Source organism: Fimicolochytrium jonesii (assembly GCF_025526975.1).
Source record: "Fimicolochytrium jonesii strain JEL569 chromosome Unknown EV422scaffold_32, whole genome shotgun sequence".
NCBI lineage: Eukaryota > Fungi > Chytridiomycota > Chytridiomycetes > Spizellomycetales > Powellomycetaceae > Fimicolochytrium > Fimicolochytrium jonesii.
Window position 1 is genome coordinate 15,574 of NW_026515699.1, and position 22,242 is coordinate 37,815.

The following is a 22,242-nucleotide window of genomic DNA, read 5'->3' on the forward strand; positions in this document are numbered from 1 at the left end:
AATGGGCGACCCTTCTCGTGTTCGGCGTGATACTTCCCTCGTTGCCGGCGCTGTGCGAAATCAAAGGTCAGAGAAAGCACCATGACAAGGGAAAGACTGCCTTTACCCAGGGCGAAACTGCCAGTGCCCTTATCCAAGGCTGAGCTCTCCGACGGTCGCACCGCCATCGCCGCCATCGGAAAAGAGAGCCGCTTCAGCAAAGCAATTGCTGCTCCAATCACAGCCAACTCCCGATTCCAGGATGTGATGAAGAGCACCCCCACCTTCCTAAACCAGGCCGCTTCGAAAGTACTTTCGGCTTTGCAACAGGTTGTCAAGGCTGATCCGGTTTTCGGTCGGATCATAGGGTATGTATAGTTTCACTTCGGGCACTGGGGACGGAGGAAGACGAGGAATCTTGAACGCGTGAGCAATCCTGATGTGCGATCCTTGTTTCGCGTGGAATAGCCCATGCCTGGACGTCTTCAAGTGGGCGCTGGAACTGGAGGAACAGAAAGCTTCCGCTACCTCAGCCGGTGAAGGACTTTGGGCTAAAATTGTTGATGTCATGGGTATCATGGAGACTGTTCAGTCCATAACTTTGGAGGGGCCCACCTCGGAACAACTATCAGCTATCGGGATAATTGTGGAGCGCCACATCCAGGAGATTCATCGTACGATCCGGGACGCCTACGCATTCATCATGTATTACAGAGAGACTATATGCGGCAAAAGCATTGTCGGTAAGTAAGCCTCTGAGCTTTTCCATTGTACATTTATGCCCTGTCTAATTGTTTGCTCAGCAAAAAGTCTCCGACGGCTTCGCGCTTCGAAGCATAAGGAGCAGTTTGATACCTTCACGAATAAGCTGCAATCGCATCAGGAGGGGTTGCTGTTGCAGCACAGCCTTCATGGAAGCGGTCGCATTGCCGAAATTCATGGAAAGTTGGTGGCTGTACAGGCAACTCTGGCCGATCGTGCAGCAGCGGAAATGGAAGACGATATTCAATCATTCAAGCTAGCAGCAGGCGTCGCCGCTGTCGGCACCTCGGTCTCACTATCATGGGAAGATATCCAACGCATCATGGGTACCTCTTTCAAGGAAATAGTATCAAAGGAGGGTGAGTTCTGTCACGTCTGCCTACGCAATTTCACTATGCCCAAAAAGCTCGAAATTGTTCCTGAATCCATAATCTGATGTGACGTACTTTCGAAGATGCCCACGAAATTCAGGCAGCACTGCAAACGGAGCTGTCAGATATCATCAGTCGTAACAGCGTGAAATTGCAGGTGGCGATTGATGACTGCAAAAATTTCATGAAGCAACGATTTGGAGACCTCGAAACTGCCATCAAGAGTGGAGTTCACAGCTCGATCAACGATGCCGGTTTTCAAGAAATGTGGGCAACTGCGGGCTGGCCTGCAGAAGGTGTTACTCGGCCCCTGTTCAAGGAGCATTTTGCCCGATACTTCGGAATATCGCCGGATTTCTGGATCAAAATGATTGATGCGGATGAATCGGGCAATATTTTCACCACAGAAATAAACAAGTTCATTGAAAATATTCCCAAGTGGGTCAAAAAGGCTGTCGAGCTGGATAGCGATATTGCCGATGATCCAAAAACACGGTGCGCTTCCCTTTGCCAATACCGAGGTAGCAGATTACTTGGGCGTGGTCCTTTCTATATCTCCACAGGACTCTGGCGCTTCTCAAGGAGTATGGGGACTATATTCACGTCAGGCACGATGAGGCTAGAAAAAGGTAACACCATGAATGCATTACTTCTGAGCTATCATTACCGTGTTGAAGTTGATATCCAACGTTCTATGCAGGATTTTGGCTGACATCGCGAAGACTTTGGCATTTTATCTTCCCCGTCTGGCCCATCAGTTGGGTGATCAAAGTGACATATGGGCGGCCCTGCAAGATTTAACACCTGCTGTCCACCGATGGTTATATACCCAGTATCACTTCCTCAAACCGAACGTGCCGGCCTTTCCGATGGACCAGAATGCTCTGCATCTTTGCATTCGAGCGCTCAAGAATCCGTATTATAAACAAAACGCAAAGTACAATGCCGATCTGTTTACGACAGACGAGGAATCTCACACTGGCTCTGTATCGACAAACTCCTACGAACTTTGGATCGATGATTTCCTGGAAAACGCGATGACGTACTTCGATGAGCATGCTACCGCAGGCCCGGTCTTCTATTTTAGGGAGGCTTCTTCGTCGTTGCGGGGCGAAATCTATCGTCAACGTGGAGCATTTGCGGCCGATCTTGTGGAGCTCGCGTTGTGCCGAGCTGCTCTATGGAACGCATTAGAATTCTTCAAAACGCAAGCGAAGGACGAATATGCGAATGAGGAAAGAACACGACTGCAAGGAAGCCGACCAAAGGCATCCCTCAAGCGCTTGGAGAGCCATTTCTTCCTTCTTGAAATGAAGTCAATGTTTTCAAATGACGAACCACAGCTTGATTCCCGCGAACCTCAAACGAAAATTCGAGGGATTTACAATGACTACGTGACGCTTGCTATAGAGGTATAGAAAATGATCCTTTAACGCCTTTCATATAATCGGCTGATATGTTTTACAAATGCAGAAACGGGAGACACCCAAGACCGAGGCACCTGCTGATATCAGCTCCGCGGTACGGCTCTTGATAGGATCACTCAATCTGACAGATTTACTGAAAGAAGCGCCAGCCTCCCACAATTCGGTATGTGGTCTCCATTTACTGTCTCTCATCTTCTATTTCTCTCATTCCATCTCCGCTTAATTCTGTTCATTCCGCAGAACCTTTCAAATACGCTGCCTCCCACTTGCTCTTTGTCAGACCATGAGATCAGAAGCATATATAGCGTCGACACCCCAACAACACCCCACGTCCTTCCACCTCACCTGATCGTCTCTTTGCCTCCAGACTGTTTGAGACCAGTGTACGCACCTGAGTATGCCCGGCTCGAAGACTTCCGGTATGATTACGATGGAGTTTACGGTGGAGTAAAGAGCGACGTTTCACGTTCAAGCTACGAAGAAGACCTATACGGAGAGATCGAACCGTATGAACTTTATCAAGACATGGCCTGGGAGTTGTACAGTAAGAAATTACTAGTAGGGTTGGCCAAAAGTCCTCACGTTGACGAAGAAGAGGCGCAGTTTGTAGCACAAGCTAGAAGTAGGAAGCCTTCGAAGCCGTTGTGGAGCCCGGATGCAGAGTTTGTAGCGGCCCTGCGAAGTGCAATGCAAAGAAAGGAAAGAGAGGTGTGCTGGTATGACGACTGAGTACCGTCTGAAATCACATAGTCTCGTTAGCTTCCGGCGTAATTTCTTAATATCTTCCTCTGTATCTTGTCTACCACGCTTCCGCATGTATGGCCTACCCAATCATGATATATATAGCTAGTTCTGACAACTTTAGTTGTGAAGCGGAATTTTTGCCGTCGGTCGTAACAAGTTCGATAGTTTGAGCGATGAAAATTCAAGACACCGCCCTAAAATTAATCTTCTTCCGACCCCACCACGCCGCCACAGCATGTGCTTGAACCACGTCGCACTTTGCCCCAAAAAGTAAAACGGGATGGGGTCTTCTTCGGGAAGTGCAACACCAACCACTTTCGGATGCGCATAGGACCGTGCGCCGTTTGCGGCGTAGAAATCGAGGATGTACCAGTCGGTTGAAACTGCGGGATCCGTCAAAAAGAGGAGAGTCGATGATGAAGGGATTCAGGTGGTCTGTCATTCTGCCGTGGTCTTTGATCAGCTTGAGGGGCAAGCTGTACGGATGTCCGACGCGGAGGGATACGTAGCCGCCGAGCCCGTAAGCTAGGGATGAGAAGGTTCCAAAGCGCACTTCATCGTTCTGCAATCCCGGCATCGCCGTCATTCTAGTGCAGTAACGCTACGAAAGACTATATGTGGACTAAAACGGTTCTTCTTTATCCGCCACTTCGCCGTCGTCGCCCTGCCACTCAAGCGACAGGTTGACGTTGTTGAACTCGTTGGCGACCTCGACGGCGACGGGCTGGCTGAAACCCCATGAGTGCATTTTGGCGAGGGTGGTCCGGCGCTCGCAGAGTTGAGTACGAAGTTGTGCATAGGCGTTGTCCTTGCTCCATGTCGGGAGGCCTTTCAGGAAGGGCGCTGGGCGGAGGGGCCGGTGAGTGAGTGTAACGGGGAGGACATTGTAGACGGTTGTGTGGTGAGAGCTAGGTGGTGAGAGGAGTGTATGCGGAGAAGCAGTTTCGCCGACAGACCACGGCGACTAGATAGACGGCAGACGTTAGCTCTGGATCTAGAGGTAAAGGAGACGGCGAAAAAGAGATCTGGATCTGGGGTGTGCGAAGCTCCGCCCAAATTGCCAGAGAGTCATGCTTACGTAAGGCGCGTAAGATCCGGCCGCTGGGACTCCGACCAGAATGCTCAAGGGCCCCTCCATTTCAAGGCCACCCTCCAAATACAAAAGTCATCCGGCCCATTGGATAGCATGGCAACAGGCCAAGAGTAGTGGCCCTAGAGGAAATCTGACAGCGCGTAGCACATCCGCTCAACGAACGTTCGATTCGCCTCATCAGCATGCCTTCGTCTTGGGGACGCTTGAAACGCTTGGCAACTATTAGCACGTTTGGGAACGCTTGGAACCTATGCACGCTTTATATGAAGCGCTAGACAGCTAGTACTCTCCCCCATTTCGGCGATCAATTTTCGAACGTTCTGACCGATTACTGGACTGGGAACCGCGCGAACGTGCGTGCGTGCATGTGATGGGCTGGGAAGAGGCCGCCCGATGGCTCCAACGTTGTCGATCGGCAATGTCCCCTGCTCTGCTCAGCACCCGATGGGAATGCACCGGAGAGAGAGATTGAGCGTACCCTACTCAATCGACATCTACTGATCGTTAGATCCCCGCTGTCTCAGCGCGGTAGAAGAAGCGGCGATAGCGGTGTGAGGGAAAGCGGAGATACAGTTTTACAGTTTTTTTACTGCAGGGGAACCCGGCGGGGGTCTCTGACCGCTGTTAGAGAGCATTTGGCGAGGGCTCCGGTCAAGGACAAATCCACGGCCAAGACCAAGACTTAGGGACTCAAGGACTGCTGCATATGCATTCCCATCCCAGATGGCGTTGGGGGAGGCCGGACCCAACCTTGGATGGGCGCGGTGGAGATTGAACGTCCGCGCCGCGGGGCCGCATATTTATGGTGCATAGCCTGACCGTTGCTTTACATGCAACGCACGGTGTTGGCCTTTGGGTTCACACTCCGGAGGAGCGATCAGGCTTCCTGGTAGTGCATCACGGAGTCTGAAATCCCAACCAACTAGCAAATCTATAAAAAGGCCAGGGGGGCATCGGTCGGAACCCCACTCACACGTCACCAACACCAAGCACACACAACAACAACAAAGCAACGCTACCTCAACTCCCCCCCACAGACAATGAAGTTCACCACAGTCTTCGGTCTCGCCGCTCTCGCAAGCACCGTCTCCGCCCGCTGGGAAATCGCCCGCGGCGGCGATTGCAGCACCTGCGCGGCCAATTCGTGTATTTACCGAGTTAGCGATATGCGTTCTGATGGTAAGTTGTAACCCGCCATCTCACCCCCGCTCGCCAGAGTCACATCCTCGCTTCATTTCCCCTAACATACCGCCATCACAGGCAAAATCGACTCCCAATCCTCCGTCGGCTGCTACTCCGGCTCCGTCGCCATCGACCGCGTGCTCGTCAACGTCCCCGGGCCTAGGTGCTCCATCCGCTTCGAAGGGCCCGGTAACAGCTGCCGCCTAAACGGCAAGCCCGCCGGGTGGAACCCGCCCATCGCTGCGAAGAAGACCACGAAGTATGGGACATCCCAGACGGTTGGGGGAGTGTGGTTTAGTAAGGGGTGTAGGTCGGGTGCGACTATTAGGAGTGAGATTAACAACTTTTGTATGTCGTGAATGAGGATGGGGAATGTGGGTGGGATGGATGTTGAGTAGATGTCCCCAAGAGCAACACTTTTCCTTTCCCATCATTCGTCTCCGGTTTCGGCCGGACAGTCGTACTGTATATACTAGATCTAGATCTATATAGAGAGTCTTCATTCTGAGAGACACCGAGTCCTCAACTTGTATATCTACACTGGTTTTACTTCAATCTACTTTCACGTTTAGTCAAGTATGCCACGCAACGTACAATACATTTAGTTCCCCTTGGCGAATCGTCCATCCCTTCTCATGCGGAGGGATGACCCGTTGCCCATACGTATACGCCGAGAACACAACTTCATTGCGGACTCACGGCCAGAACTGCCATTACTTTCTTTTGGGGGGAGACAGACTGGGCGGGCTTCAACTGGGGCAGGGTTTTGCGGCGGCGGCGGATAAGTTCGGCAAAGGACTCCTCGTAGTAGTCGGCCCCAGCCTGCTGGATGCCCCTCGACGTTGTTTCGGCCCAGTAAGGATCCCCGCTGTTGGGCGATGGGAGCTCATCCAGTTCGTCGATCGCGTCGGTTTGATGCCCCGCTCACCTGGCATTTGAGCCTGTATTTCCTGGAACAGTCGCTTCGATGTTTGCGTGCTACGGGGCAGACGGTCCTTGTTGAAGGGTGCAAGTGGGGCCGACGTTCTCATCCACCCATCCCCCATCCGTCGTCATCAACGTTCGAAGGATCGTTGCAGTTACTCTGGGCGCACCAAGCCATCCGACGCCTTGTTTTCCCTGGCTAGAACATCTTCAAATAGATCGGACAAACATGTTCAACGCCGCCGCAGGGTGAGGGATGGGGCGTTTTCCGGCGGTGTTGTGAATTGACTCAATTGACACAGTGTCACTGAAATGGAGCCGTCACGGGTTCCAATGCCGGGTTGTGATCGCCAATCGTCCTTGATGTTTGTAATCTCTGGCCAGGACGTTGTTATGGATCGTGGTCTGTCCATCGTTCGAGAAACCGAATCCAAACTGGTCCGTCCCGCGCTTGAAAATATGCGAGACAAATCTCGCGGACGTCCTCTGGTCTGAAGAAGCCTTGGGATCCAAGCTCCTCCCAACGCCACAAGGTCATCCATCCATCACTTGTGGATTCTGAAAACTTGAATCGTTCATTCTCCAGTTGTTGCGTGAAGGTGTTCTTATTCTGCCAACCCGCCCTCATGTGTGCTATTTTCCATACACGTTTCTGGGTCCGAGGGTTTCACAAAAGCCAAGAACTTGCGTCCCCCAGAGCACCAGCAAAATGGGCATAACACTGACTCGTTTGTGTAACTCCATGGTTCGTGTTTTTCCTGACCATTCGCCCGCTTTGGCAAGATTCCGCCACCTTGCCGTAGAACGTTGGATAAGGATATGAGCTTTGTTGCGGGTGGAAGGGCAGGAGTGGTGTGCGAAGCGTAACGATCCTCGACACGCACAGTAGCTGGAGAACGTTGAGGCGTGATGGGGCGATTGCAAGTGAGACATTCCACCCCGCAGAATTCGTCCGTCGTTATTGGTTTCTTCTCGGGCCAATACACAGGTCTGATGAGCTTCCCAACGTCGCGACTGAGCTTCCCAACATCAAGAACGAAAAGCATCTTGCACTCGCATCAGATTTTAATATACAGATTTACACTTTTCCTCGCTTTCCTCGCCACTTTACACACACTACACATAGAAAACACACGCGCTATGTATACATTTACAAGGAAGGTCAGAAAGAGACGTGTTCACTCCTTCTTCCAGAGACGAGCTTCGATGTTGCGGCGTTCAACCAAATGGGCGGGCTCACGAGCTTCAATATCGCGGCGTGGAACCCGTTCAGCCTTCCAGAGACGTGCTTCGATGTCGCTGCGTTCAACCAAATGGGCGGGCTCACGGGCTTCAATGTCGCGGCGTGGAACCCGTTCAGCCTTCCAGAGACGTGCTTCGATGTCGCTGCGTTCAACCAAATGGGCGGGCTCACGGGCTTCAATGTCGCGGCGTGGAACCCGTTCAGCCTTCCAGAGACGTGCTTCGATGTCGCTGCGTTCAACCAAATGGGCGGGCTCACGGGCTTCAATGTCCCGTGGAACCCGTTCGGCCTTCCAGAGACGTGCTTCGATGTCGCTGCGTTCAACCAAATGGGCGGGCTCACGGGCTTCAATGTCCCGTGGAACCCGTTCAGCCTTCCAGAGACGTGCTTCGATGTCGCTGCGTTCAACCAAATGGGCGGGCTCACGTGTCTCCAGGACCGGGACGGCGGCGGCGAAGGCGGTGGAGGCGGAGACGAGGAGGAGGATGGCGGATGTGAACTTCATGGTTGATGATCTGCTTGTTGAGAGAGGTAGTGTTGGTGTTGTTGCGAGGCGGTTGTTGTTGGTTGATGAGAAGAGGGGATCTGAATGAGGGTGGCCGGCTTTTATGCCCTTTTTCGGATTGCATGGTAGTTGGCGAAGTCCTTGCCGGCGTACGCGTCGTCGTCGTAGGGGAAGCTACATTGGCGCGTAGGAAAGGAAAGGAGAGGCCACAGCGGGCGTTGGGAATAGCTAAGGCACCAGCGGTTGTGGGCGCCGGCGGTTCAGGAGTCGCGCATTGTTGCAGACACATTGGCGCGTAGGAAAGGAAAGGAGAGGCCACAGCGGGCGTTGGGAATAGCTAAGGCACCAGCGGTTGTGGGCGCCGGCGGTTCAGGAGTCGCGCATTGTTGCAGACACATTGGCGCGTAGGAAAGGAAAGGAGAGGCCACAGCGGGCGTTGGGAATAGCTAAGGCACCAGCGGTTGTGGGCGCCGGCGGTTCAGGAGTCGCGCATTGTTGCAGACACAACGCCCCATGTCCCTAGCCCCTGGGTGTCTGCCTTGCCCCACTTTCCCTTTATAGCGATAGCGGACATGCGCCGCTGGAATCTTGCTTGGAACAAGGTTGTCGCATTGTTCGATTGTGCGTCTGCTCCTTCACGCACCCGGTTTCGGGGGTTTGATTGTTCCACAGCGCGGTCTGAATCATGACTTTAGTTTTCCCAGCCCCTGGCGTGTCTTCCCCGCATTTAGTTCCGTAACGGTGATAGCCCTTTGCGGCCGGTTCTGCATTATCCCCTATTGTTTCTGCTCGGCGCACGTCAAAAGTTTACAGCGAAGGAAGTTCCAGATGCAGGCGAACCAGAGTACCCATTGCGCACGATAAGCGGAAAAGAATGCAACAGTCTCCCCGGCTGGACGATGCATGGTTGCATTCCGAGGAAGAGCACCATAGCGGAGCTACACGTGCAGAGCCTTATCAGGCCGCGGATAGCAGCTTCGGGTCTTCCTCGGTCTCTCCGCCTAGCAAAAGAATGCTCCAGGCCTCAAACACCCATCCGGATTCCTTTGGCGGTGTCACAGTCACTCCGAACGATTCATCGCCCAACCTAGACAACGGATGATGGACCGCGGGAAGGGAAACTCGATGCTTAGCTTCGCTCACAATTGCTCGGATTTCTCCGTGGTGTCTATCGGTCTCGAAAAAAGGAGGTTGATGCGGGAACTGTCATGCGGAGAACGCCTTGGGCCGGCGTCTCGGAAAAGAGGGATGGATGGACAAACAGCAATGAAAGGATGAAACGGGAACATACAAACGATTGGTCGCTGGATCTCACATTTGCTGCTCGCCGTCGATCGCTAGCGTTGCGCCTGCGGCACGGAAGTCACTGCGCTCACGAAGGCGTTTGCAATGGTTGCGCTCGCTCACGCTCGGGGTCCCAGCGCAACCCAACCCCAGTGTCCACATTAGGGCGAGCATGTGCACAGCACAACTTTCAGTGTCCCAGCATCATCCTTCTCACCATTGCGGAAACTGACCTCAAAGACCGCTACGTGTTACAAACCACCCTCATTTCTTCCCATGTCGACGCATCCTGGAACTGAGGCTGAATCGTGCTCGGCTTACCGGGACGTGGAAACTTCACATTGGGAGGGGAGTCTAGATTTCATGCATGTAGTCATCGAGCCTCACGGACCTTGGGTTTGGTTGGAACAGTTTTGTTGGTCGCGCAAGAGAGCGGAGTTCGCGCCTTAATCCTGAGAGAATTTCGACAGCGCGTCTTCCCGTCAGTTGACTCCCATGCGGTTTTTGGGGACCGGATTTCAGGACAATGACACCTCCCAATAGTGAATCTCGAGGCGGGGTCGATACGAAAGAACTTCGCGGCCTCCCTCCCTCCCTCACTCTTTCTGACTGGGAACATTTCTGCCACCTCATGGTGACCGCTCTTTGGGCATACCTTCGGCGCTTGAAGGGGACGCTTTAAGGGGACAGAATGAATAGGGGAGGTAAATAGACGTTGGGCCGTTCTGCCCTAGGGGTGTAGTGTGATGTCTCTTCAGACACCTGGCATGCGGCGTGCAGCCAGCATCTCAATACCTTTTTCATCTTACGAGTAGCGTCGACAGCTGGGTCCTATCTCAAAGATACTAGTACATCCCAATCGCGCTCCTCCAAAAACCTATTCTTCCATCTCTAAACTACTCTGTCTCAAGCTCTGCATACCCGCCCCCTCCCTGTTCCCTCCCCACCCCTTCCTCCCACTCCCTTGCCCATACCAAACCAAAAGATTCGGGTAAACCCCCAAGCAAAACACCCAAACACTGCCAATACTCCCCAAAAACATCCGGAAAAACACTTTGCTGACCATCGGCATCGGCGAGAGGGCCAACAGTAGCACGGAGAGTAGCGCTCCCACGAGGGCGTAGGTGAGCGATACCAAGGTCGCTGTACACCATTTGGATGTCTTCACTTTGTTGGTGCTGTGCGATACCGTTTCGTGGAAGAGGAGGGTGTAGGCCTCCGATGTCGATAAGGACTCGATGTAGGCTTTTTGGATATACCCCAGGAAATCGTTCGCGATCGACATCGAGATTAGGGCGTTTGCTATAATCAGCGGGTTTAACTACACAAATCACACATCACAACACCAGTCAATTCTACGTTGAAGTATCGTCGTCGGTGATATGAATGAACGCACCTGGATATTAAGCACCGGAAGCGATGCAAACACAGTGATGACGGTCGCGAGCATGATGGGTACGGAGAGGAAGGTGCTGCGGGCGTTGGCGAAGAGGGACAGGTTGACGAGGACCGCTCCGCCTGGAATGCAATCGTATCATGTAAGTGGTCATGTGGGAACAGAGGGGGTGTGAGGAGGACGTACCGATGAAGAGGAGGAGGCCGGATGCTGCTTCGGCTGTTAGTGCCTCACTGTAACACGAGAGTAGGAGGGGGGATTTAGTGTGGCGGTTCGGGAAATCCCGAAGCTGTGATATATGCGAGACTTACAACACCCTCGCAACGATATCCACCCTTCCAAACGTCTACAAGAAATCCACGTTAGCGTAGTATCACCTTTCAAAGCATTAAACACCCTCAAATAACTCACCGCAGCCTCAACCCCCGCCGAATTCAAAACCCCCCTAACCCCCACAACTGCAGGCGTATACTCATAAACTGTTTTCCTATATTTATAATCCACAAACATCCTCGATGCGACCACCTGTCCCTCGTCATCGACCTTGATGTTCGCGCGGTGGCATATCCCGCCGTACGTCGTATCATTCAAAAACAGCGCCAACCACTCCCCGGCTTTCTCTGGAGGTATGATATCTGCCGCCGGGGGTATTTCCGATTTGTGAGGGCTTGCTGCTGTTAGCCAGAGTTTGAAATCTGCGAGCCAGAGGTGGGAGCCAGGGTCGACGTAAGGGAGGGTTTGGAGGGCTTGGTGGAGGGAGAGAAGCGAGTGTTGAGTTGGGGCAGACAGTTGGTTGGGGGTTGTGAAGACTATTGTGAAGGTTTCTGATGAGGGGTATTCCTATGATTGAAATGATTTGATAGGTTAGTCCGAGTGGGATGCAACTGAGTTGGAAATACTGCCGTACCTGCATGTTCTGCGCCAGATATCCTGCCACAGCACCCTTGGAGTTGACGAAATCGAGCACAAACATGTCTCGCTGGATATACGCCATACCGAGAGGTGCAAGGAGCGCAAAGGCGGCGAATGTACCTATCTGAAAGGTATGCAAAACAGTGAGAAAAGCAATCGTTACCTATGAGACATGTTTGCTTCGAGTATGACACGGTATTCATAGATATGCCCTACCGTAAGCCGCTTCCCCAACGACGTCCCAATTAACGCATCGTAGAAATTGCCTAACTTCCGATCCAGCCACGTCAAACTGGCCTCTGTCCCAGCATGTGCATGCCCATGTCGTGCGGTGTTGTTAGGTAAGAAAGAGCAAAACAAATCATTCCGCCCTTCCCGTATCCTCTGTTCGTCGAGGACGAGGGCCGAGCTGACGGAGGTGAGCATGAGGAACATGTTGAGCGCTATTGCCAGCGCGCACTGCATGAAACGAGAAGCTCGGTTGTTAATGTAGATGGGAATGAGGGGGGAAGCGGAGTTCTTACCATGATGCACATGGATGTGATGAGCCGCATGGGCAGGATGCAGCAGAGGAAGAGCCCCAGTGTCATTTCGATCGTTGCGGTGAAGAGTGCGTACCCGACGCTGTGCATTGTTGCTGCCATCCTATCCGCTGCCGGTAGCTGCAAATCGGGCAAAACCAATCAGCAATCATGCTACGCTGAGACAAGAAAAACTCAAATCCCCGCTCGAATACTTCGACGATACACACCTCCCGACTCCTGTCCGCAAACCCCCTTTTCAACAAAAACACGTTATCCAGCCCAACCCCAAACACAAAAAACGGCATAATCTGCAACGTCAACGGATGCACCGGCACTCCAAAAACCGATGCCATGCCCACGCCGCCCGCCATAGCCACACATGAATTCGCCAAGGCAAACAACGCCAGCCCGGCTCGCGATCGCACACGGTCAAAGTGAAAATCACCGAGGGCTAGCGAGGTGTAGGCGAACATGATGATGAACCCGCCGAGGAAGAGGAAGGCGGTCTCGGCGACCGTTTGCGAGAGCTCGTCGGTTATGCTGTTGGTCGTGATGTACGTCAACTGAAAACCAGGCCGACCGTACGTCTCGTCGGAGCCACGCTCATTCGCCTCTGTGACGATTCGCACAAACTCCCGTTCAAATGCCCGGGTCAAGCGGTCTGCGTTGGCATCGTCGACGGCGGTGAAGAACGGGATGCTGAGTTTGAGAGAGGTGCCGCGTGAAACGAGGCGTGGGCTGTGGGTTGTCCATTCGAGGTCGCCGATGGTGCTCCCGGAGGCGGCGGAGGAGGATTTGCAGTAGGAGGTGTGTTGGAATGAAAGGGTGCGGTGGATGTGCTGGTCGGTAAGCAGGTCATGGCGGGTGGCCCAGACGTCTTGCACGGGGCTGCAATGCACCCGAAGGGGATGTGGGACCGGCATACGCGAGTAGAAGGAATGATGTCGAAATGTGTCAATCGAACACGCTACGTAAACCACTCCGCTCACAGCAAGCGAAACAAACCTCTGAATAAAGCATCCCACCTCCCCTCCGCTCGTCAACACTTTGACACAGATATCATCCAACCCCTTCATTCCCGTCCCCCCACCCGCGTTCACCTTGATCCCCATGATCGTTTCCTGCAAATCAAAGAGCGCAAGAAGAAACTTGTGTTGGATCACGGACGTGCCGGGGACGGTTGGTCGGAGGATCAGGCTGACGCCGCCACCTCTATAAGGAGATATGAATCAACTTCGGAAACAACGATGGATAGCGCCGTTGGCAGGCATATTTGGACAGCCAGACTTACTTTCCAAAAGACGCCTCAACCTTCTGCTGCTCCATCTGTACCGCGCTGCCCGCCGCCGAAAGCAATTTGACCGGATCGCTTTCCCAATGGACCTGAAAGAGCCCCAGGCACGGAACCAAACTGCAGAGCAAGGCGATGGTGATGCATCGTTTTGGATTCGTTGAGACGTTATGGGCTAGAGCGTCGGCGCCGCTGTCGACATGCCGGCGGATGGCGGTGTGCAGGTTGACGAGGTACTGGCCCATTTTTCTGTCGATGCTGACGCAATGAAGGCCAACTGTCTTCTGGGTGGGATAGCAGCTGGGTTAAGTAACATCCATCGAGTCCATCAATCACGTAGTAGGGCGGCGGGCTGAGAAGGAAACCCCACATCCCATGCGATGCGAAATTTAACTCTATTTCCGTGAAGGACGATCCCTCCTCTTCATACCTACCCGACTCAATACCAAGGCATTCATTCAACACAGCCTGGGCTGAGCACATCGATCCGCTTAAAAGCAGAGGAGTGAGACTAATCCCCGCACCTGCCCCAAATCGTTATCCTATGATCTATACATCGATCTAGTCCTATTCGCAACTTCCACTCGCAATCCCCCACATCTCCATCATGAAAACCTTCTACCTATGCATCGCCGTCGCCCTCCTCAGCGCCAGCACAGCCGTCGCTCAGCCGCGCCACCGCGGGGCGCCCCAGCCCATCCGGAACATGTTGCGCCCAGACATGCGGGTCCTGCCCGTCAACACCGACAAAGACGCCCCCCCGCAAGATGATAAGACGGGAAGCGTTAAGCGCCGTGACGGCAGCGGCCTTCTCCCGGATACCTCGGCGTTGCCGGGTGGGAAGGGCTGGACGAGCCTTGTGAGGCATGAGTGTGGTGGGGGGTTTGAGTTTGCGCCGAATCTACCGGTAGGGATCGGCTGCTCGTGTGATTTGGGGGTTCGCATACGCAATGGACCTGATGTGTGGATGACCCGTGTCTTTCACATGCGCAGATCGGGTTCAATATTGATGTGCCATCTATCGAACGGGGTTTGAGCGCTGCTGTGAAACGAGCCAAGAAGCGTGCAAAGTGCCGATGCCCAACTCGTAGGTCGCATTTAATTCTTTCGCTGATGTATCAATGCTAACCACCGATGCACCCACCCCTCATCTTGGTCAAAGTGTCCGACGACGACTATGTGAGTCCCCTCCACACGCCTGATGCTCAAGTTACCCTCAACGTGATCTGAACGTTATACGAATATATATCACAGGACCTCCTCTTCGACCCAATGACAGCCTGGCTAAACGCCGTCGGCAACACCACCGAGCCCACCACCCAATGCCCCGGCCAGTTCCCCGTCAACCTCCTCGACTTCGCCAAGGCCTACGACTTTATCAACTGGCCCAGTAAGTTCTTTCCTTTCCCCCGTCCCACCGTCCCACCCCAACACATAACCCACCTATGTTGCTAGCAACCTGCACGCTCGCGGGCTGGCGCTCCACGTCCAAATGCACGCTCCAACAGACCTTCCCAGCCATGTCGGTCTCCATCGGCGCCGCATTCTGGAAATGCCCCAACAGCCCGCTCCCCGGGTTCGCGCTCAACTGCCTGGGCGAGAACTGCAAGACGATCCTGCAGCCGTGCTCCAAGGACGCGGATTGCGCGGGGGGCAGCGTGGCGTGCGCCCTGTTTCCGTCGTCGACGGATCTCGCGGCGGTGCTGAAGGAGCAGGCGGGGTTCCTGAGTGATGTGTTGAAGGGGATGAGTCTTTACGAGGATGGCGAGGTGAGACCTTGCATTGCAACCCGAGTCACGACAATGTGATTTCGGGCGCGCAGGGTGTTGGAATGCTGACGGTTGTTTATGGACTGCGGTTTAGGCCCCCGGATGCTTCAACGACCCCGCCGACACGACCATCACCAACAACCTCGTGACCAACATCCTCACCTACGTCCGGTCCTGGTTCCCCAACACAGGCGTCACCGACGTGTTTGGGCTCTGCGGCTTCGGCAGCTTCAAGAAATCCAACCCCGGTTACGGCCACACGACATCGTTGTTCCCGGTGGGAACGGCGCCGCCGACGTGTTTTGATAGCGTGATGAATATGCAGGTTACCGGGAAGGGGTTGGTTGCGTGGGACGGAGCGATTGGGGGCGGGAAGAATGCGGTGGATGCGGGACAGACCGTTTTGGAGCCGACTTTGAGAGGTACGAGTTTTGACATCACATGTCCTTGCTATTCATCTCGGGGGTGGTGGTGGTGGGTTCAATCCAGCTTGGGGGGTCACCCTCGCAAACGATCTAATCCGTCGTTTGCGTTTCGACATCTCCCACCCCGATCCACAGGCGTCCTCGACCGCCCGCAAACCACCCTAACCCCGCCCAAAGCCCGTCTCGCGCAAGCCACCTGCACGGGCGAATTCCTCTTCCTCGACGGGCTCATCCGGGTCCGTTTCAACCCCACGGGCCTGCCCGCGCTGCTCAGCTACGTCCAACAGCTCGCGAAAACACAGCAAGAGTGCCGCATCGGGAAGAGTCTGACCGCGGATCAGTTCAGCGTGCGGTGGGGGATGTACTCGCTCGATCCGTGGTTGTTTGCGGCGGATGCGGGGAATCCCGGGACGTTCAAACTGGTAGGGCGCCCCCCCCTCGACCACCCCTTTCGATCATACGCTTACGATTTCCTAACCAACCCCTGGATGTCCTTTCCCCCCATCAGGGCGCGGCTCTGCCCGGCGGTGCGTTGGATTGGATGACCGATTTCAAAAACGGGATAGGTACGTTTTTTCTTGCTACCCCCAACTCTCGCTTTGCACAGCACATCCCCCCGACAGCGCACAACCACCTTCCCCTCCTCACCACATCTCCCCGCACGTGTCACTCAGCCCCAACAACCCTCGCCCTCCCCTCGACCTGCTCCTTCACCACCTGGCTGCTAACCGGCACCTGCAACATCGAATACACCGGCCTCGCCGAGCTGCTTCAGCTGGACGTCAAGGTGCAAGGCAACGCGCAGAAATGCTCGGGGGCCATCTGGCCGTCGTTGAACCTCGATTGTGTGGGGGCCGACTGCCAGTACTTGATGACGGCCAAGCCGTGCGCGACGGTATGGGCTCGGATCGCTGCTGGTCTTTTTCATATGTGTGGGGACATTTGGAACTCACGGACGTCTATGTATGTAGGGCTCGGACTGCGGGGCCAGCGCGCTGTGCACTCGGGTTCCTGAAGGCATATTGCCCAACGACAAGGACATCACGATGCCCGATCTTCTCGGGATGAGTCTGTTCACCAACAACGCGAGCGCCAACATCTGCAACGTGTTCGACCGGAAGTTCAAGGACGGCTCGGCGTGCGGGGCTGCGAGCGTCGTGGACCAGGATTACGACGTGTTGGCGCAGTTTGTTTTCGGGGGGGTGCCGAATGTGAGTTTTGAACGTCCCGAACCGACGACGCTCTAGCGCTTTTGATAAGGGGGGCGGATGGGGGGGAAACGATTGCTAAACCGCGGGGGGCGGGCCGCCCCTCTTTTTCGCGATCCGCAGGAAAACCCCAAGAATGGAAGGAAATACTGCCTTCCCAACACCGACTTTATCCACGGCGGCCGTATCACCGCTTGGGCCAAGAAACAAGCCGTCGTCAGCACCGACAATGTGGTGACGATCCCCAGTCTAGGCGCGCTGACCAGCTACGTTGACCCGGATCCGTCCTCCTCCTCGGGGACGGCCTCGTCCTCCCCGAAACAAACCTCCTCGGGATCTTCCTCGTCCTCGGAAACCTCCTCCTCTCTCCTCCCCCTCGGCAGCGTCTGCCTGCAATCCTCGTCGTGCGCCAGCAGCAACTGCATCGGCAGCGTGTGCGTGCAGCCCAACCTCAAGCCCGCCGACGCCGATTGCAACAAGGACAAAGAATGCGCCAGCGGCGTGTGCGCCTCGTCCGTCTGCGCCTCGTTCTTCTCCGTCGCGGCCGGCGGGCAGTGCACGATCCACGCGCAGTGCGAGAGCGGGAACTGCGTTGACCGGTTCTGCGCGGCGAGGGGGAAGGTGGGGTTGAACGCGGGGTGTGCGGCGGATGGGGAGTGTGCGAGTGGGAGTTGTTATGCGGGGGCGTGTGTGGTGCCGGGGAAGAAGGGCGCGGTTGGGGGGAGTTGCAAGGCTGCGGAGGAGTGTGAGAGTGCGACGTGTGAGCAGGGGAAGTGTGCGTTGAAGGTCGCGGCGAGTGGGAAGGCGTCGTTGGTTGCTGTGCTTGTGCAGGTCAAGACTGGTGAGTTTACTCCATCACTGAATGCAAATGTCGAATATCCGGTTGATGTACATGTACTCGAAGCGGAAGCCCACTCACCCATTGTTGTATTGTATTTCCCTCGCTTTCTTACGCACAGGCTTCACAGCAAACACAACTGCAACCATCCGAACCCCCGGCAACCTCGCCCTAACGCTCGTCCCCGGCGACAACGCCCAAGTCAACGTCACCGTGTCCCCGGACCCGCCCAGCGGGGTCACTGCCCTCGCCAAGGGTCTCAACACGTACTATCACTTTGACACGGACTCAGCGTCGTTTGTCGCAACCTTGGTCGTGTCGTACACCGATGAAAGTAGGTTTGCCTTCATAGTCAGACAGCAGGTCAGACTGACGCTGACGATGTAGTCTCACCCAATTCTTCCCTTTTCATTGGCACCAGTGCTAGCCACCCTCGGCGTGACGCCCGAGAAGCTCAAGTGGGCGCGGGCGTCCTCCTCGGGCGGGGCCTGGCAGGAGGTAGAGACGAAGGTGGACACGAGCAACAAGAAGGTGATTGCGTCGACGAGCACGTTCTCGACATGGACGATTGGGGCGTCGTCGTCGGCGGCGGTGATGCGGGGGGTGCACGGTTGGGGGTGGTGCTGGTGGGCGTGTTGGTGGGGATTGTTGGGCCGAGCTTTGTTTAGGGTGTGGTGTGAGGGGGGTGAATTGTAACACTCAGTGGTGTGGCGGGGAATGGAATAGTGTCGTTTTTTTGCGTTGACAATGCCGTCGTGCAAGAACAAGAAAGGGAGGTTTGCGAAAGTCATATTCCCATTGCTATGCATTGATGATGTGAAGTCGGGCTGTTTCCCAACTAGGTTGCCCTGCCCCCAAGAGTCTTCCTACTAGTGTCCCACGGTGTGCTTGCTTTCCTGCGTGTTTGAGATATGGGAGCGGGAACAAGCGGAGAAGGGCGGTTTGACAGTTTGACGTGGATGAGTCACCAAACGCGTGAATTCGACAGGCTCCTCCAACGTCAATTCGAAGTTTGGGGTCCAGCACTTGTGGGCAAGCAAGCTCCCCCCAGTCCCTCCCAACCACTCAACAGCCATCGCATCGCATTATACCCCCCCAATTGCGATGTTTATAAAGCCGCCCGCCCTTCTCCTTTCGCCGCTCCTCAACCAAGTCACCACCACCACCCGCTTATCCCCGACGAGGAATCAAAAATCCCAAAAATGGACATCGCACCCCGTCAAATCCGACGCCCCAGACCGGCTGCTGCCCCGGCAACCACCACCACCTCCACCAGCACACCCCCATCGCCACCCAACCCGATGCGCATTGCGATCGCGCACAAGCAAACCCCCGTGGAAAAGATCCGCAAACGCTACCCCGGCGGGTGCACGATTGTCGATGTGACGTCCAAGGCGGAGATGCCGTGGCGGAAACTATCGCCGTTCTGGCCGCATGGGGGGTTTGAGGTGCCCACTGAGAAGGGGAGGGTGGGTGAGAGTGTTGAGGGTGTCTGGTGAGTTGTATTCGTAGTAGTCAAATCACACACTCTCCCATTTTTTTTCCTTCCGCAAACTGACTCTCACCCCCATCCCATCCCATCCCAACGCACGCTACGTGTACTGTAGGCAAGGCCTCAAAGTATTCACCAACGAAGGCCCCGACACCTCCCGCCTCCACATCACCGACCTCACCAACCTCAAACGCGGCCGTTCCGCACGCCGTGGAGACGTCCTCGGGCACGCTCTCACCTTCGCTCCCCCTGCCTCCGAGAGTCCACCCCTCATGGACTACGTCACAGCGCGAAAACGTGTATACCTCCCCCTGTACGCACAACAACTAGCGCGTGTGGATGAGGAAGTGGAGGAGTTGAGGCGGCTGAGTATGGAAGGGACGCTGGTGTTGTTGGATTTCGGGACGAATGGGACGGTGGAGGATTTGAGCAAGCCGTTGAGTCATGCTGCTTTGGTGGGTGCGGGGGTGTTGCGGACCGATTTTTGGTTCATATAAGACAGACTCATTCTTGTCACCTTCTTTCGATATTCAGATCAAAGCGTTCTTGGAGGATAGGTATCCCGCGTGCGAGTGAATGAAGGATTGCAGGAGAGTTAGTCACATGAAGTGGGCTGGACACAGTAGATACTGTAGTTCTCCCTCCCCCCAGACAGTGTATGTACAGTAGGCATTTCGAGCGTGCTCCACGACCTCCTATTAGACTCGCCTCCATCAGGGAATCATGTGTCCTCGAGAGTGGGAATGGTGGGATAGAGCACGTGATGAAGCGTGACGGGAGCGAAGAAGTAGTCAGACTGCAGTGGGCGCACGCGGGAGATGCATTACGGACCACGGTAGTCATTGCAGCCCCCCCGCCCCCCCCCCGTGCTCGCTACAGTATGGCAGCCCGCCAGCGCAACCCACCAACAACAACAAAGACGGCGGCGAGAGAGACAAGACACACACACAGCCAACACAACTCACAGCATGCTCCACTCCCACTCCCACTCCCACTCCCACCACAACCCACTACTGCTCCCTCCACAACAACAACCACCACCACCGCACTCCCCCTCTCCTCCTCCCCCTGCTCCTTCCAACCCCGATAAAGAACAAGCAGCAGCAACGAAAATACAAGCCGCTTTCCGCTCCCACCGCACAAACAAAGCACTCGCCTCCCTCGCCGCATCCCCCTCCCAACTCTGGTCAACCGCCCTGCAAAACGCCCGCATCGCCCTCTTGCACGAACACAACGCTACTTGGACCGCCGCCCAAACCCTCCCTTCAGCCCCAAACTCACCAACAACAACAACAACGCGAGCCATATGGAAACGCGGTGCACTCCTCACATCCATCCTCGGCAAGGGCTCAGCTGGAATATCCAGTGACAAGTCACTTACCTTACTCACCGAGCACTGGTTGGAGAGTTCAGATGGCTTGCATCGGTATGGGAGTAACTTGAAGCCGTACCATGAGTTGTGGGTGCAAAGCGGGACCCCACAGCCGTTTTTCTATTGGTTGGATCATGGGGACGGCCGTGACGTGGATTTGGAACGCGAAGGGAGGAGTAGGGAGAGGTTGATGAAGGAAAGAGTGAGGTATTTGGATGAGGTCGAGAGGAGGGCTTATGAGGTAACGTGTGGTGGACGACCGACCGCGACGACACCCTTTTCATTTTCTCTTCGCGACTTTTGAATCAATGTTACTATAGGTGACAGTAAACGACGGTCTACTCATCTACAAAGAAAGCGGCGACCCCGTCCACACCCTCCCTCCCACCACCACCTCCTCCTCCTCGGGCGATATCCTCCCGGACTCGGACCCCAACGACACGGAAGAAGAGCGCCTGCGCAAAAAACGCCTCCGCAACGCCTACAAACACATCTACATCCTCTCCCCGACGTCCCAACTCTACATCGCCCGCAAACAAAAGGGCCAGTTCCACCATTCCTCGTTTTTGAACGGGGGCACCGTGTGTGCCGCGGGCGGCATCGTTGTTGACAGGGGCAGGTTGAGGAAGATCAATACAAAGAGCGGACATTATCGCCCCGGGAAGATTAACGTGGGTGAGGTCGTGGGCGTCTTGACCGGGTGGGGGGTCAACATGGAGGGCGTTGTTGTCAGTAATCCGTTTGATCAGGAGGGGGATGGTGATAATGGCCATGGCCATGATAGTCCGTCTGTTGCCGGTGTGAGTCCGACGAGGGAGGAGGGGGACGGGATTGAGGGGCTTTGTATATAGGTTGTGGGCGCATAATTCTACTCCTGACGCAATAGACAGACAGCTAGACATTGCCCGCAAACAAAAGGGCCAGTTCCACCATTCCTCGTTTTTGAACGGGGGCACCGTGTGTGCCGCGGGCGGCATCGTTGTTGACAACGGCAGGTTGAGGAAGATCAATACAAAGAGGGGACATTATCGTCCCGGGAAGATCAATGTCGGCGAGGTCGTGGGCGTCTTGACGGGCTGGGGGGTCAACATGGAAGGCGTTGTTGTCAGTAATCCCTTTGATGAGGAGGGGGATGGTGATAATCGCCATGGCCATGATAGTCCGTCTGTTGCCGGTGTGAGTCCGACGAGGGAGGAGGGGGACAGGATTGACGGGCTTTCTATATAGGTTGTGGGCGCATGATTCTACCCCCGACGCAATTAGACAGACAGCTAGACATCGCCCGCAAACAAAAGGGCCAGTTCCACCATTCCTCGTTTTTGAACGGGGGCACCGCGTGTGCCGCGGGCGGCATCGTTGTTGACAACGGCAGGTTGAGGAAGATCAATACAAAGAGCGGACATTATCGCCTGGGAAAGATGAACGTTGGCGAGGTCGTGGGCGTCTTGACCGGGTGGGGGGTCAGCATGGAGGGCGTTGTTGTCAGTAATCCGTTTGATTA

The 22,242-nt window shown here is 55.0% G+C and overlaps 6 protein-coding genes across 6 annotated transcripts; 4 read left to right on the forward strand and 2 right to left on the reverse strand.

Annotated features, from left to right (window-relative positions):
- Positions 1 to 81: 81 nt before the first annotated feature.
- On the forward strand, positions 82 to 3,268 carry EV422DRAFT_509328 (uncharacterized protein; the record flags this gene model as incomplete). The annotated part of the gene is made up of 8 exons (XM_053068839.1): positions 82 to 347; positions 448 to 722; positions 783 to 1,100; positions 1,196 to 1,607; positions 1,676 to 1,741; positions 1,813 to 2,524; positions 2,586 to 2,702; positions 2,780 to 3,268. The coding sequence occupies 8 exons, from the start codon at positions 82 to 84 to the stop codon at positions 3,266 to 3,268; spliced, it is 2,655 nt and encodes an 884-aa protein (XP_052921870.1).
- A 2,148-nt stretch (positions 3,269 to 5,416) lies between these two features.
- On the forward strand, positions 5,417 to 6,685 carry EV422DRAFT_509330 (uncharacterized protein; the record flags this gene model as incomplete). The annotated part of the gene is made up of 4 exons (XM_053068840.1): positions 5,417 to 5,555; positions 5,637 to 5,906; positions 6,136 to 6,464; positions 6,518 to 6,685. The coding sequence occupies 4 exons, from the start codon at positions 5,417 to 5,419 to the stop codon at positions 6,683 to 6,685; spliced, it is 906 nt and encodes a 301-aa protein (XP_052921871.1).
- A 975-nt stretch (positions 6,686 to 7,660) lies between these two features.
- Positions 7,661 to 8,230, reverse strand: EV422DRAFT_509331 (uncharacterized protein; the record flags this gene model as incomplete). The annotated part of the gene is made up of 1 exon (XM_053068841.1): positions 7,661 to 8,230. One exon carries the CDS (start codon positions 8,228 to 8,230, stop codon positions 7,661 to 7,663), a length of 570 nt encoding a protein of 189 aa, XP_052921872.1.
- Positions 8,231 to 10,391: 2,161 nt separating this feature from the next.
- Positions 10,392 to 13,882, reverse strand: EV422DRAFT_622981 (patched family-domain-containing protein; the record flags this gene model as incomplete). The annotated part of the gene is made up of 11 exons (XM_053074198.1): positions 10,392 to 10,835; positions 10,911 to 11,032; positions 11,097 to 11,143; positions 11,222 to 11,256; positions 11,322 to 11,750; positions 11,818 to 11,946; positions 12,039 to 12,281; positions 12,347 to 12,484; positions 12,574 to 13,234; positions 13,352 to 13,558; positions 13,638 to 13,882. The coding sequence occupies 11 exons, from the start codon at positions 13,880 to 13,882 to the stop codon at positions 10,392 to 10,394; spliced, it is 2,700 nt and encodes an 899-aa protein (XP_052921873.1).
- Positions 13,883 to 14,063: 181 nt separating this feature from the next.
- Positions 14,064 to 18,681, forward strand: EV422DRAFT_265150 (uncharacterized protein). The gene is made up of 13 exons (XM_053065829.1): positions 14,064 to 14,544; positions 14,631 to 14,724; positions 14,800 to 14,816; positions 14,892 to 15,027; positions 15,093 to 15,406; positions 15,501 to 15,828; positions 15,967 to 16,253; positions 16,340 to 16,397; positions 16,506 to 16,726; positions 16,803 to 17,042; positions 17,163 to 17,880; positions 17,999 to 18,211; positions 18,299 to 18,681. Exons 1-13 carry the CDS (start codon positions 14,245 to 14,247, stop codon positions 18,571 to 18,573), a joined length of 3,201 nt encoding a protein of 1,066 aa, XP_052921874.1. The 5' UTR covers positions 14,064 to 14,244; the 3' UTR covers positions 18,574 to 18,681.
- A 398-nt stretch (positions 18,682 to 19,079) lies between these two features.
- EV422DRAFT_571207 (uncharacterized protein) lies at positions 19,080 to 19,945 on the forward strand (the record flags this gene model as incomplete). The annotated part of the gene is made up of 3 exons (XM_053072969.1): positions 19,080 to 19,372; positions 19,485 to 19,824; positions 19,904 to 19,945. 3 exons carry the CDS (start codon positions 19,080 to 19,082, stop codon positions 19,943 to 19,945), a joined length of 675 nt encoding a protein of 224 aa, XP_052921875.1.
- Between the last annotated feature and the right edge of the window lie 2,297 nt (positions 19,946 to 22,242).

Coding starts and splice junctions, on each gene's coding strand:
- EV422DRAFT_265150 (XM_053065829.1), top strand. CDS start 14,245: ATGAAAACCTTCTACCTATGCATCGCCGTCGCCCTCCTCAGCGCCAGC. Junction 15,407..15,500: donor GTCTTTACGAGGATGGCGAG/GTGAGACCTTGC, acceptor ACTGCGGTTTAG/GCCCCCGGATGCTTCAACGA. Junction 17,881..17,998: donor GCTTGTGCAGGTCAAGACTG/GTGAGTTTACTC, acceptor TCTTACGCACAG/GCTTCACAGCAAACACAACT.